Source organism: Peromyscus maniculatus, chromosome 17 (assembly GCF_049852395.1).
Source record: "Peromyscus maniculatus bairdii isolate BWxNUB_F1_BW_parent chromosome 17, HU_Pman_BW_mat_3.1, whole genome shotgun sequence".
In the NCBI taxonomy this organism is placed as follows: Eukaryota; Metazoa; Chordata; class Mammalia; order Rodentia; family Cricetidae; genus Peromyscus; species Peromyscus maniculatus.
In genome coordinates this window covers 46,995,474-47,010,739 of record NC_134868.1, presented here as the reverse complement: position 1 = coordinate 47,010,739, position 15,266 = coordinate 46,995,474, and the positions used below count along the sequence as shown (strand labels likewise).

At 49.0% G+C, this 15,266-nt stretch overlaps 2 protein-coding genes across 6 annotated transcripts in view; both read left to right on the top strand.

Moving 5' to 3' along the window:
- Nsd3 (nuclear receptor binding SET domain protein 3) overlaps window positions 1-8,985 on the top strand; it is a 110,717-nt gene extending 101,732 nt beyond the window's left edge. For all 5 annotated transcript variants that reach the window (XM_076553774.1, XM_076553777.1, XM_076553776.1 and 2 more), the window contains 3 exons: window positions 857-963; window positions 2,311-2,512; window positions 3,112-8,985. In XM_076553774.1, the coding sequence (XP_076409889.1) occupies window positions 857-963; window positions 2,311-2,512; window positions 3,112-3,353 (551 nt within the window). In that variant the 3' untranslated portion in view covers window positions 3,354-8,985. The remainder of the gene's footprint in view (window positions 1-856; window positions 964-2,310; window positions 2,513-3,111) is intronic.
- Window positions 8,986-9,455: 470 nt separating this feature from the next.
- Window positions 9,456-14,955, top strand: Plpp5 (phospholipid phosphatase 5). The gene is made up of 7 exons (XM_006982943.4): window positions 9,456-9,587; window positions 9,703-9,811; window positions 9,990-10,080; window positions 10,437-10,500; window positions 10,883-11,007; window positions 11,796-11,966; window positions 14,149-14,955. Exons 1-7 carry the CDS (start codon window positions 9,526-9,528, stop codon window positions 14,310-14,312), a joined length of 786 nt encoding a protein of 261 aa, XP_006983005.2. The 5' UTR covers window positions 9,456-9,525; the 3' UTR covers window positions 14,313-14,955.
- The last annotated feature ends 311 nt before the right edge of the window (window positions 14,956-15,266 follow it).

Genomic DNA, 15,266 nt, shown 5'->3' with positions numbered 1-15,266 from the left:
TCTCAGCGCAACCTTTAGCTCCTCCTTAGTTTAGGGAACTGGGAAGAGCAGTTCCGTTAGGAGGACAAACTGAAGCTCCTTCTCGACTCGGGGCTGGTCACACCCGGCTGAAAGTGTGCCAGGACTTTAGTTTGGACCCCTGGAGCTTTCACGTGTGTAGTGAACTTGGTTCATAGTGGAAGGCATTCCAAACACTGTCACGATGCCATCTCATGTTGTTCATGTAGAAACTAGAGTTTAGCTCGGGCGGTGGTGGCGCACGCCTTTGATCCCAGCACTCAGGACTCAGGAGGCAGAGCCAGGCGGATCTCTGTGAGTTCGAGGCCAGCCTGGTCTGCAGAGTGAGTTCCAGGACAACCAGGGCTATGCAGAGAAACCCTGTCTCAAAAAACAGAACAAAACAAAACAGGAAACCAGAGTTTAGCTTTGAAAAGAGGGCAAGGCTAGAGCCCTTCTTCTTGACCAGAGATCACATGGTCATTGTTTTTAGCCACTTTTGTAAAAGGGTGTGTCGTCTTTTTAGAATGCCAGCTTTGCCCCTTGTTTTTAGTGAGTGGGACGTGGAAGGAGGAAGTCTTTCAAGTTGTCCTGTGTTTGGTGTGTATATACGCGATGTGGGCGTATATCAGTGTTCATGAGGACAGGCGACAACTTGTAGGGTTAGGCTCTGTCCTCCCACCGTGGGATCTGAATCAAACTCATGTTGTCAGGGCTTCCGTGGCAAGCACCATCACCCCCGAGCCATCCTGCCAGGCTGGGACGAGTCTCGGTGTTAAATGTGTGTCCGTGTGTCTGTGTCCGGCAGCAGGTCTCCCTCCTGGCGTCACTGTGAGTGACGGTTTCTCTTGTGTTTCAGGGATGGAGCTAACGTTTAATTATAACCTGGACTGTCTGGGCAATGGCAGGACAGTGTGCCACTGCGGGGCAGACAACTGCAGCGGCTTCCTAGGAGTGCGGCCAAAGGTCAGTTGGAGAGGGCGCCCCAGCGGGGGGGGGGGGGGGGGATATGCGTGCTAAGGGCCCGCTTGGCTCTGCAGGTCACTGTCATCGGCAGGGCTCCAGAACCCCGCCACTCTGTCGGGGCTCTTTACTGCTCCTCTGTGGTGGAGCTGGTGGTGGTGGTTTTGACACAGATCTCTTGGAGCGCAGGCTGGCCTTGAACTCTTGGCTTATTGAGGATGACCTTGAACTCCTGATTCTTACGCCCTCACCTCCCAAATGTTGGACTCACAGGCTTCCCCCACCATGCCCAGCTTGCTGTTCTCACTCTTTAATGAAACTCGTTTTAGTAAGCTCTGATAGGTTCTTAAGTGCACTGAAACCCCCTGAATTATATACTTCTAAAGTGGGGAATGTTACCTGGGTGTGGTGACTCAAGCATATAATCCTAGCACTTGGGAGGCAGAGGCAGGAGGATTGCTATTAATTCCAGGCTAGCCTAAAAAGGGGGGAAAAACAAACAAACAAAAAACCCTACAGAAATACAAAGGTATGTGTTGTAGCATGTAAGTTATAGGTCACTGGGGGAAAGGCAGGCTGTCTGAAGTCTGGACAGTAATAAAGCAAAGCAGCTGCAGTTAAAACCACCCTTTCGATTAAAAGAAAAACAATAGCTTAGCGGTCAGGACTCTATTAACGCGGCCTTGTCTTTAAACACTACCCAGCAATCACTGACCAGTCATGCCCAGGGAAGCTGGTCAGCCTGGAAGTCCAGCCTCTTTGTTGGGATCGTCTCACTTCGGCTGGAGAGATGCTCTCAGTATATAAGAACACTTGCCCTTCTAGAGGACCCGAGTTCAGTCCCCAGCATCTGCATCAGGCAGCTCACGACCCTCTGTTAACTCCGGCTCCGGGGACCCCCAGGGGGACCCGTACCTCCTGCCAACTTAATTTGAGAAACATGGAGATAAAGGCCTATCTCCCTCTCCCTCTCTCTTTAAAGCAGCCTGTGTTTAAAAATCAAGAAATAGAGGCTGGAGAGATGGCTTCTCTTCCAGAGGACCCGGGTTCAATTCCCAGCACCCACATGGTGGCTCACAACTGTCTGTGACTCCAGTTCCAGGAGATAGGACACCCTCACACAGATAGGCATGCAGGAAAACACCAAGTCACATAAAATAAAAAGAAATCAACCCCAAGGGAGAACGAATGGCAGGCCTTGCTTTAGTACAGTGTTGTGAGATAGCCCCTTCTGGCGTTCGTAGGGCACGTGCAGCGGTGCAGTTCAGGCCGTGTGGTGTGCACTTACACTCTCGTGTGTAAAGCTTCATCGTTATCTGATGGTGAAACTGTGTCTGTCCTTCTTACCAGTCTGCGTGTGCATCCGCTGCTGACGAGAAGTCGCGAAATGCTAAGTTAAAGAAGAGACGGAGAGTGAAAACAGAACCAAAGCAGATACATGAGGACTACTGTTTCCAGTGTGGAGATGGGGGGGAGCTGGTCATGTGTGACAAAAAGGACTGTCCCAAAGCCTACCACCTCCTATGCCTTAACCTGACCCAGCCGCCCTACGGTAAGCCAGGCCTTCAGACTCGGGGTGCATCGCTCTCTCTAATGGACCTGTGAAACCAGAAACCTTTAACAGAACAAACAAATCACTCCAGTCAGAAGTCTGTTCTGTGCGCATTGGGTACACCTCATGTGGCACCAAGGACTGGTTTCTTATTTATGATCACCGTGGGCGGGTAGTTGGCACCTATGATATGGGGTTTGGGCCAGAGGCTCATATCTGTGTGAAATAACACAACTAGATGTTTGTTTGGCTGGAGTCTGGAGGTGGATTCAGTCAGAATTAGTCTCTAAGCAAAGAGGTAGGGTATGAGCCAGGTACAGTGAGGCATGTCTTTAATCCCAGCACTTGGGAGGCAGAAGCAGGTGGATCTCTGGGGGTTCGAGGCCAGCCTGGACTCTATAGACAGACATTGTTTTGAAAAGAAAAGAAAAGGTCGGGCGTGGTGGCATATGCCTTTGACCCTGCCACACAGGGAGCAGAGGTAGGCCAGGCCAGCCCGGCTACGCAGTGAGACCCTGTCTCCAGGGGAGCGGGGACTCTTGAGCTTTTTCTGGGTAATGGAGGCTAACAGGTGGTTTCCCTCTCCCGCCCTGCCGTAGGAAAGTGGGAGTGTCCATGGCATCAGTGTGACGAGTGTGACAACGCGGCCGTCTCCTTCTGTGAATTCTGTCCACACTCGTTTTGTAAAGATCATGAGAAGGGGGCTCTGGTGCCCTCTGCACTAGAAGGTCGTCTCTGCTGCTCTGACCACAACCCCGAATCCCCTGTGTCACCAGAATATTGGAACAAGATCAGATGTAAACGGGAATCCCAAGATCCCGGGGAAGACGTAAAAGAGTGAACGGGGGTCTCTGCTGCCCTGCTGTTCTGAACGGAGGAAGACAACGGAGGCTGCATTTAACCCGGCGACGCTAGCGCGGTTCCTGGACGGCCGTACGGGAGGACAGGGACCGGTTCACAGGCTGCGCAGGCGGTGTCGGGCTCTGGCTTGTTCTGTTGCTTTGGGGAGAGTTTGGTGGACAGTGAGATAGATGCCCTTGGTCTTTTCTTGCCTTTTATCGTGTGTGCTTCAGTGTCTTTGCCACTAGTGAAAGAGGTGTCCTCATTTTTAAAGTGAGTGAGTGAGAGAGAGAGACAGAGAGAGAGAGACAGAGAGAGCTGCTAACAAGATCATTGTCAAGCCTAAGATGCAATCCTTGGTTGTATAAAGCAAAATTAGCCATTCCTTTATTTATTTTCATTTTTAGGAATTGTGAGAGGTGTAGCTCAAACAATCTAACCTCTGTGTGTGTGTGTGTGTGTGTGTGTACACGTACCTTTACATACCTCTTTACTGAGCCGCAGATAGGCTAACTTTAACTTCTCTTTTTTTTTCCCCCATGCCTTTTCTAGTCTCAGAGAAGGCTCTCAGCAAGTATTCAGTCTGGCCTCTTGGAAACAAATGCCTTGACAGCTTTTACCTCTGGTCTTAGACGAGGTGGGCTCCATGGTGCAGTAACTCCACCTGGAAGTGTGGCTGTAGGGAAATGTCCCCAGCAGGGAGGAGGGAGTGAATGACCTCATTGGCTCTGGGTGTCATCCATCTACAGTTTCCTGATCCAGTGCATGTGTGGGGCTGTGAACACATGGGAGAGTGAGCGCTCACTGCTGTCGTCCTGACGCACGGCAAGGAGCCAAGACAGACAGAGTAAGGCACAGACCACAAGTTGGATCAGATCCGCATCATTTCCTGAGCACTTCGTGTAGACTCCAGTCTTACTGGAATTTAAGGGCATTTGATTGTCTGTCTTTCGCTCTGCCAATCAATGGCCAGCTGATCACTCAACCATGTTTCCTAGTAGAGCTGTGTAATTGAATCTGAATTATATTTCAAGAGATTTTTTTTTCAGTTGATTTCCTAACTTGGGGATGGTGAAAATAGACAGAGACATCCCCCAAGTTATATGTGAACAGTTTCTTCTTAGTATTATGCAGTGCTTCATATTGTCCCCATTGAGTAAGGGGAGGAAGTTTTCCAGGGTCTGTCAGAGCCACAGAGAGCGCTTCATCTTAGAGAGCACTTGAGAACACTCCCCAGAAAGTCAGTGTTCGCAAACATTATGTTACGTTTGAATGGCACGGACCCGAGCCACCACGGTGTCTGCCCACAGAATTCCCTTGCATCTCGCACTTAGCAATAGAGCTATTCCAGTATTACTTGCATGAAATCACGTGAGACATTGGAACACTGGACTGAGTAGAAAACTAGTGTTACTATGAAACATGAACTTTCTCAGTGAGTTTTAACTGCTTACCAGCAGGTGGTACACAGTAGGGTTTATCCTCCTCAAGAACCTAGTACGTCATTAACGTGGGGCGGGAGATGCTCCACGACATCCTGGAGTTGTGTCCAGTGTGTTGGTTCCTTTTTTAATTTTTTACAAATCTATTCAGACCTCTTTCTCTGGAAGAAAGAGCAATTTTGTGCCTCCTTTTTTAAAATATATATATATATATAAATGTGCAATTTATAGACAACAGACACTACAGTTTCCCTCTAAGCTCCTAAACTGCCACTTAGCTGGATGTAGCATTTCTAGTAATTCTGTGGTTAGACAAGCTCTGATGAGCGGAAAGACAGGATGCTGCAGGCCCCCAGTGCGGTCACTATGACAGAAGCCCAGCCCATGCAAACACTACACTTAGCTCATTAGCAATTATGAAGTTTGATCTCCTTTAAAAAAGTAAAGTAAGAATATCTGGGTTTTATCATACTAAAATATTATTTTATACAGACATGATAAACGTTTTTTAAACTCACTGATAAAGGATTTCTTTTGATATTCCAAATGTAACTCTTATGAGAACAGTGTCCAATATGAAATTGCATCTTGTTTCCTTTTTGACTTTATGCTTTTTTAGTATCAGATAACTTTTATATAGTAAGCCCCAGAGTGCATCATGTATTTATAAATACCTTAGGCTGACCTATCTCTATTCAGCTTCTTTGGTGTGGCATATTTGTTTCTCTGTTTATAAAAGAGCTTCGCAAAGACTTCTCAAATCTTTTCTTTTTTGATGACTAATAGGATTGTTCTGCTATTTCACAAGCCAAGGGATGATGGTTCAAAACAGTTCGGCATGGCCCAGAAGCTTTCGGGGCTCCAAACTTGGCTTTGCTGTGCCGGTTCAGGGGCATCTTCCTGTGCTGTTGTGGCCTAGGTCTGTCTTAGAGTTGAAGGTGTCTAAGTATACATAAGCTGTGCTTGCCTGTCCTGCACCAGAGCCTGTTCCAGAAGGCACCACGCTTACCCATGGTCTGAAGCTGGTATCCATTAGCTTTGAAATCATATGTGGTATGCAGTCTTTGTGGTTGGTTTATCCAGCCCGGAAAAGAAAGCACTTGAAGCAGCACGGACTAACGGTGGTTTTTAACCTCATTCAGATTCCTAGGAAGACGAGATTTCTGATTAGCAGTGTAAGGCTTTAGATATGGTTGGTAAGAGCTAGCAATGATGTCATGAAGCTGTCCCGGACCCTGTACTTGGGGGCCACTCTGGGCTGCTAGAATAGCTGCCTGTGCCCGGCTGGGGCGGAAGGGGCGGCGCCCTGACTGCCCGCGCTGAAGCAGCCGTTCACGTCTTCAATCTCATCAGTGTTGGAGACCAGGATGGAGTGGGCTGTATCTTCTCCTTTGCTCTGCAAGCCCTTCTCCGTTTCCGTTCTCAAAAATCCTCTTCCCTAAGCTGTACAATAGACTGGGTTTGGGAACCATGGGAACTTGGAGATTTCTGTGTGTTGTATAAATAACATATCCCAGTGAGTTAGGAACATATTTGAAACTAAAAAGATAACTGGAAGGGGGGCAGCAGCCAGCTGCTCCACTCTACCCGCCGCAGTATTTGCAAGGACGCCCTGTAACTGGTGTGTGCAGCGGGTACACAGGGTGTCCGTGGTCACGGGAGACACTCAGGTGGCCGGGCTGGCGGACAGCTTCCATGAAGTAGTTTCTTTCCTGAGTGCTTTCTTACCTGCTAAGTTCTGTTAGACCTAAAGATGGAAATCATGGCATCTGTTCGGAATGTCGACCCTGGCTCCCAGGACCTGCCGTTATCTGTCATTTTCTGTTTTAGTCCCACGCTCCTCCTGCAGCCTCCACTCACCACAGAGCTGAGACGCTTCCAGCCACATGTCACGTCCTAATGAGAGAGAAAAGCAAATCGCCCTTGAGTCTCGCGGCCTGGCAAACTAGTCGTTTTTATGTTTCTCATGAGTACAAGGGCGTTGGGAAGTTGCTTTATTCCTAGACTTGAATTGTTCTGCACATGGCTGTTGCATCCGACCACTCCCTGCTCTGCTGAGGCGCCGTGGACAGCACAGTGAGCAAGTGGAAAGTTCCTCCACCAAGGACCACCCTGCCGAAGTCTCTGGTTATTTGTAGACAAAAGTAGACCTCGGTCCATCCTTTTCAGATGCACTAGAGGAGTAAATGTAGATAGACAGCTTTTCAGTGGATTACCCAATATTGAAAAGCTCGACATTTGGATGTACTGAAATATCACCAGGTTTACCCTGGGTAGGGTACTGGGGGTCCCGGGAGAAAGGGCATGATAGAGCCCGGGAGGGAAATGGTGAGTGGTCATCACAGGCACAATGTAGTCCCCTGTACCCTGAGACCTCTGCCTCGTTCAATTCAGGTTCTTCAAGTACTTGAGACTGTGGATTGTCTTTCCAGTTCCTTTGTAAAATTACGAAGTGGGAAGCACCACTGTGTAGACTGTCCAAAGGGAAGTCCTTCCGGTGGGAGCGGAGGTATCTCAGTGTTGGTACCTCTGAGGAAGAGACGCCTGCATGAGATATCGGCAGCACTTCTAGAAATTGTTCCTATGGTTTTGCTTTGTCTTTTTTATTTGTTTGCCTCGTCCCCAAGTGTCTTTTGTCTTTCTTTTTAATATAAGCCTGGGTATGTGTGGGGTGTGTGGGTGTGTTGTGTGTGGAGGGGTGGTAGTGTTTACATCTATGTTACACTCCTGAAATGCTGTGTGTAACCCTTGTTTCAAAAAGCCATGTCTGCCAGGCATGGTTCTGCACGCCCTTAATCCCGGCACTCCAAAAGCAGAGGCAGGCACTTGTCTGTGAGTTCAAGGCCTATGTAATGAGTTCCAGGACAGCTAGGGCCATGTGGAGACCCTGTCTCAAAAGGAGAAAAAAGAAGAAAAAATGACATGGTTTGGCTTTTGTCAAGCCAGTGGACAAATGGCCGATGTGAGCACTTGTACCTGTGTCGGGGGAGGGGAGGAAAGTATTGCTTGTCCTTTCGCAGGCTCTGAAAGTCATTTGCGTGTACATTAAGGTGAAAATAGAAGTGGCCAGAGTCAGTATTCAGTCCTTGGTTTTCTGTGACTTCGCTAGTCCGCTAAGGGGTGAGAAGCACCCCAGCTTCACCGTCTTTCCCCTACCTGCTGGCAGAGCCATGGTGTGTGCCCATGGCCTTCAAGTGCCCGACGGCCGGTTCGCCTGGATCGGGCTCCTGTCGGCTCAAAGGAACGGGAAGTTTACATTTATCTTCATTGTCAGCTAATATCTCATTTTTTGTTATGTAACCTATGGTAACTGTACTGCCAATAATAACCAAGATGCTAACTGATTACAACTGGCCCAAAAGATCTTTTATATACAAAGATTTGTGTATATTTTGAATCGATATGGCAAATTTCATTTGTGTCCACTTGATTATTACAAATAAACAAATACCTGCAGATTCAGTCTTCATTCTCTGTGTTCTTTGAATAATGTTCTTTATAGATGTTTACATCTGTGTTTACCTGTAATGAACTTTGTAGATCCTGTGAAATATTATTTTGCTTAAACCACTTGAGTCCTTAATATCAAAGCGTCAACCTCCACTGGGTAGTCTCTTTAGTTTCTGTCACTTGGCCAGGAACTCCTAACACTAAGGAATTAGTGCTAATTTTCCCCAGAGGTATCCTTCTAGGGCATTACTGTATAATGACTTCGAAACATAGTTTAAGGATTTCGTTGACTGACCAATGTCTTACTGTAAAGTATGAGTCTGCCAATGGTGGTTAACCTGTACATAGATAGCCTGCCAACGGTGGTTAACCTGTACATAGATAGCCTACCAGTGGTGGTTAACCTGTACATAGATAGCCTGTCAACGGTGGTTAACCTGTACATAGATAGCCTGTCAACGGTGGTTAACCTGTACATAGATAGCTCACTGTGGACCAGTTGTAGTGTATGTGGGATTGCCTGTGATATTTACGGTTCTTACTGACGTGTGCTGGTGGGACAGTTTTTGTACATTGTATTGACTGAAATTTTGCCTTTTTAATTTTACAGATACTTTAGGACTCAGATGTGTTTTCTGCTTCTGTAAGAATGTGGAAAAGTTTTTAATGGCATCCGATTGGTTTCAGGTCTTGCTTGAGGTTGACTTTAATAAATTGTCCTGTATGTTCTAATTAAGTATATGGGCTTGTTCTTTGCCTGTAATTTCATGGTACAGTTTACTGAGAAATGAGTCACACCAAGACAAACAAACAAACAAACAAAAAAGCAAAAACAAAAATCCACCCAATCTCAGCCCGGTTTTTCCCTTTAAAGCGCCGCTAAGAAATGGTTTCTTTAAAGTGAGTTTTCTGTTTTGCTTGTGTAGAGGAAGGGTCTCTGGAGGATGGCATCCCTCTCAGTGTGCTGTAAGGTGATCTGGGCACCAGGAAGTTGGTGAAGGGCCCTCTCATCCCATTGCTTTGAGACCCAAAGGTGGCCTGCTGGTTGGCCAACAGCCAGGTCCTCCCGATCAACCCCGAGGGCAGTGAGTGCTTCTGTGCTGTTGCTAGGTGGTAGTACTCAGAGCTGATGAGCTTCCCGGAAGCTCGGGGAGGTCCCCTGGGAGTGTCCCCTCGGTGCTCGCCAGGCGGCGCTGAGCCCGGGGCTGAGCCACTGCGCGGACGGGCGGGCGGCCGGGCGGAGCCACGTCAGCAGCGGGTGGCCGGCCGGCGTGTGGCGGGATGGGGACGGCGGCCCTGGGAGCGGAGCTGGGCGTGCGGGTCCTGCTCTTCGCGGCCTTTCTGTAAGGATCTGTCGGAGCCCTCCCAGGCGTCCCGGGGTGCTCGCTCTTGGCAGCTGCTCCGGGCGGCAGGTCCTTCCGCCGGGAGCCTGTCCATCTTCGCCCTTTTCCTCCCCAGGGTGACCGAGCTGCTGCCTCCCTTCCAGCGCCGGATCCAGCCCGAGGAGCTGTGGCTCTACCGGAACCCGTACACGGAGGCCGACTACTTCCCCACCGGCCCCATGTTTGTGCGTGAGCGGCAGCCCTCCCGCCCTCCTCCCGCCCTGCAGGGGCTCCTCCTCCTCCCTGCCGGGCGCTCTCGGACCTGGAGCTGAGTGCTCGAGATCCAGGTCTAGAGCACGGCGTCTGGCTGGGCTCTCTGCAGCCGGCCTCAGTGCGAGGCCACGGCCGTGTGTTCTCTTCCAGGTCATCGCCTTTCTCACGCCGCTATCCCTCATCTTCCTAGCCAGGGTTCTGAAGAAGGCGGACACCACGGACAGCAAGCAAGCCTGCCTCGGTAAGCGCTCTTCCAGTTGCTCACCTAGGGCCGGCCACTAGTGGGGTGCAGCCACTGGAGCCTTGTCCGGACGGCAGGAAACGGGGTACCCCGAAAGAATGTCCTCTTGCCCCACTTGTTACCCCGTGAGGCAGAAAAACTGCAGTCCCGTAAAGAGCTGGGTCAAGCCAGATGTGCCTAAACCCCCTGGCTTCTCGGCCCCGGGCCGTTTACACAAGTTTTTTGGGGTCTCAGGGCCACAGCTGCTTTTGTGCTGGGTACCGGTTGGATTCACCCTGGGAGCAAGGAGGGCTTCTGGGGTGGCGGCAGCGGCTCTTGCCCAAGCCGACGGCACTAACCGGGTCTTTCTCTTCCAGCTGCCAGCCTTGCCCTAGCTCTGAATGGTGTCGTCACCAACACAGTAAAGCTGATAGTGGGCCGGTGAGTGAGGAACCCGGCACGCAAACCTCCCGTACCATTTCCCCCTTGACTCTCGGACTGATCTTTCTCAGCCAGAACTCTCTCCCCCTGCCCTCTGCCTGTCCTAAACATGACTGCCACCCACCTGCTCTGTGTCCTGTACGGACCGGACCGGACCGTGTTTCCCACCACAGCCTCCAGCTGCTCTAGACTTTCCCCTTAAACGTGGGCCGCGTGACTCAAGCTTTCTTCTCAGTGTAGTGACTAGCCTAATCCAGTTCCATTATGTTGCCTAGGACATTAGGTGAGCAGCAGTCAACAGGATTATTGACATCGACTACAACTGAAGAAGGATTTCTGGAGGAGTAGATTAGAGCGCTCACACTGGGCTCCTTTCTTCCAGGCCCCGGCCAGATTTCTTCTACCGCTGCTTCCCCGACGGACTGGCCCATTCCGATCTGACCTGCACAGGGGAGAAGGATGTGGTGAACGAGGGCCGGAAGAGCTTTCCCAGTGGACACTCTTCCTGTATGGACGTCAGATGAACGACTGCAAGCCTTTTACTTATTTTATGTAGATCCGTGTTTGGCTTGTATGTGTGTGCGCATACTATAGAGACCAGAGGACGTTAGATCCCCGGGAACTGGAGTTACAGTTGCCATGTGAATGCTGGGAACCGAACCTAGATCCTCTCAAAAGCAGCCACTTGCTCTTAATTGCTGCCGGGGCAACTCTCCAGTTCCAATACATATTTCTAAAAATTACTGAATTTAACCTGTGAAGCTTTGCTGGAATGAGGCGTCTCTTGTCAGTCATAAAACATCTTTAGTCAGGCCAGGCAGTGATGGTGCACACTTTTAATCTCAGCACTTGGCGGGCAGAGGGAGGTGGATCTCTCTGAGTTCGAGGCCAGCCTGGTCTACAGAGCGAGATCCAGGACAGCCAGGGCTACACAGAGAAACCCTGTCTCAAAAGACAAATGCCTCATCTTTATCCCAGGGTTACTATGTGTTGGGGGCCGCTGAGCATTTTAGGTTCTTACCTGTGTAACTCCCAAGAACCAGTAAGGTCTATTCTACTAATTTTTAGATTCCCACTTACAGACAAGGCGTGCACAGCACTGTGCACAGTAATGACTTGTATTCCAGGAACTGTTCTTACTTAAAATCCTGGGAACAGCAAATACAGCCCTCACTTCCCATCCCTGTAATCAAGATGGGTAAAGCCTGCTCCTGCTCCCCGCCCTCCCGTCTGGATGTGAGTGTTGGGGCTCCCACCGACAGACACACCCGACTCATAGGTCTTCCCTGTTCTAGTTGCATTCGCTGGCCTGGCCTTCGCTTCCTTCTACCTGGCAGGAAAGCTACACTGCTTCACCCCACGGGGCCGAGGGGAATCCTGGAGGCTCTGTGCCTTCCTAGCGCCCCTGCTCCTGGCGGCCGTGATTGCGCTGTCCCGCACGTGTGACTACAAACACCACTGGCAAGGTGAGCAACAGTTGTGTGCGCCCCGGGAGTTTCCGCTCCGCCCGTTTGAACCCTAGACACTGGCACCAAGTGGCCTCCTACGCATCTGCCAAATGAACGAGCGAATGAGTGAGTGTGGACAGCCTGGGTTCCGTTCTGTGTCACGGAGAGCCAAAGTTAACTTTTGGGCCAGCGAGATGGCTCAGGAGTGAGGTAAAGATGCTCGTTGCACACGCCCGACCACCTATGCGTGATCCCTGGAACACATGTAAAGGTGGAAGGAAGGCATGGACTCCAGAGTTATCCTCTCACCTCCACACGGGTCCCCACACACATGCACATGCACACACAACATTCTTTGCAACTAACCTGTGTGTGAGATACCTGCACGTGGGTGTGCAGGTGTGTGTACCCCAGTCCCCAGTGTGGGGAGCCGATGACCAGCAGACACCAGTAATCCTGTCTGCCCTCCACAGCACAGAGGTCACAAGTGCATGACTCAGCTTTTTACGTGGGTACTGGGGATTTGAACTCAAGTCCTCTTGTTTACACGAGAAAGCGCTCTTACCTGCTGAGCCAGCTCCCAAACCCAACTCCTGTGAAACAAGGTTTCACTAAGTAGCCCTGGATGGCCCTGAAACTAGGTAGACCAGGTTGGCCTCAAACTGAAGAGATACAATTGCCTCTGTGCTGGGTGCTGGGTTAAAAGGTGTCTCTCACCATGCCTGGCCCCCTTAATTTTTAAGACAGGGGCCTCACGCTAAACAAACCATCCTCCTCAGTCTCCCACGTGTTGGAATCCTAATCATGTGAGACCATTCCTGGCCAGAATTCTTAATGAAAGCCAGAGAATGATTAGAATCACATAACATTTGTTATTCTTCTGTGTTATAAAAATTCTAACTCGCCAAGTGGTTAATCCCAGCCCTCGGAGGTAGAGGCAGGTGGATCTCTAGGAGTTCAAAGCCAGCCTGGTCTACAAAACAAGTTCCAGGACAGTTACACAGAGAAACCCTGTCTCAGGGGGAAAAATTTGAACTCAGTCCATGCTGATATAACTCAGGGTATGTTCTGATTTGGTGTTTTGAGAACAATGTGGCTAATAATCTTATAACTGTATGATAAAATTAAGACCCTCTAAAAAAACTATAACATGGGTTGATGCTGCAGGCCGCAGGAATATATCATAAAAACTCAGCTGGTTATGGCAAAGTCACTACCTGGAGGGATCCTCCAGAGGAAGCCAAATCCCAAGGAGTTTTTGGTGTTACTTGGCTTGTTATATATCAGCTGTCTTCTGTTATGAAAATCATGTGTGCCTTCATAGTTTTCCCAATTGACTTTTCCCTAAGAAGGGCTAACAATGTGGACTGATCACTCTCTGGACATACACATTCCAGGAATTTGGAGAACAGCCTCAGGAAAGGCTTTCTCTGGAATCAGATTATCTCCCTTAGCCACTTTCAAGGACTATAGGAAACACCGCCCAGGTGGGCACCCAACTTTCAAGGACTAACAATGATAACAGCCCACATACAAGTCTCCTGACTTACGGTAAATTCCACAAGGAGACACCGCCTAGGAGAGGTGGACGTTAAGTAAGAAAACAGAATGGAAGAACTAGATGGGTAGGAACTTGAGAGGAACAAACTTAGATGGGGAAGAACTAGAATGGAGGGCTAAAAGAGAGGACTAGAGGAACGAGATGGAAGCTGAGGAAGAGCCAAATGGGGAAGAACAAGATGAGGAAGAGCCAGATGAGAGAGAAGGAAACGGGAGAGGAGCTGATAGGGGAAAGAACTAGATGGATGAGAACCTAGAAGGGACAGAACTAGATGAAGGAATTAAGATAGAACCTAGAGGGGACAGCAGATAAATGTAGAGAGAAATCAGGCAAGAAAGGAGCTAGACATGAGAACAGAATAGAAGCTGTGTAGGGAGAGAACTATCACAGAATGATAAAGTGTATGAACTAAGGAGTTTCGTGTACATAGATTCATTTCTTCTCACCAAAGATTAATTATCAGCTGGTTGTAGATTCTTCCCGGACCCTGAGAGGGGACTATCAAGGGGCTGGACCCCCATAGTCCCCGATAGGTTGAGGTCTTTCTTGGCCCCTGCAAGCAGAGTAACCTGGAGGGCCAAGTCCTCTAACTTTGTAGTGTCTAAATTTTTAAAAAAAGACCCATTTCTCTCTCCTCAGATGTCCTAGTAGGGTCCATGATTGGAATGGCGTTTGCTTACGTCTGCTACAGGCAGTACTACCCTCCTCTGACTGACGGGGAATGCCACAAACCACTTCAGGACAGGCACAAACTGCCCTCCTCACAGAAGAAGCCCAGTGAGTCTCACCACTTGGATATTTAGCTGAACCTACTACCTCAGTGGAGAAGAAGCGAGTCAGCCTCCTAACCGGACACCACGCACAAGCCAAGAACTCTGGCTATCAGGTGTGGACACCGCCACAATGTAGTCCCGCCTCCGGAGACAGCGCACGCACTTTGCCCCACTTCCAAGGCTAGACCCTGAGCAATCTCGGCCTGGGGCCTGTTCTGGAAAGTGGCTCTTTCGGGAGTTCTCTCTCTAGGTTAATAAAGCTGGGCCATAAGATTGGTGTTCCAAGATCTAGGGTCTTTGCATTTATGTAGATGTCCCTCAAGAGACCTTTTCACAACGGAGACTCTCATGGCCTCATTTTATCCTCAAGACTTTATGACCAATCTTAATCTCTATCTCTTATAAAGAAGGGTAGTACCAGCTAAAGTTTATGTTTACTTTTTGTGGCCACATTCCATTAAGCCTTAAATAATAAAACCACCAATTTGGGCCAATTTTTTACTTCATCAGAAAAGAAAACTTACAGATATTATCTGGAAGATAAATATAACTTTCTGCCTTTTATTCACAAAAAATATATGGAACAGTTATAGGCTATCATCAGAACGTGACACTTTGAGGACCAACTAATAGCTACCTCTGTTATACTTTAAATAAAATTTTGTCTTATGTATATCTTCCTATAACATACTCTGTTTTTTGAGACGGTTTCTCTGTGTAGTTCTGGTTGTCCTGGAACTCACTCTGTAGCCCAGGCTGGCCTCCAACTCAGAGATCCACCTGCCTCTACCTCCCGAGTGCTGGGATTAAAGGTGTGCATGAACTCAGCTATAACATACTCTTAAGTATATTTTCAGTGTATTCTCTCCCCCTCTCCCCCAGTAAATCTGACAGTGAAAAAGTGTGTGCCTGAGTTTTTGTACTTTAAGAAGATCAACACTGGATCTCCATGTTGATACAGGATGTGACTAAGTGTGGTATCTG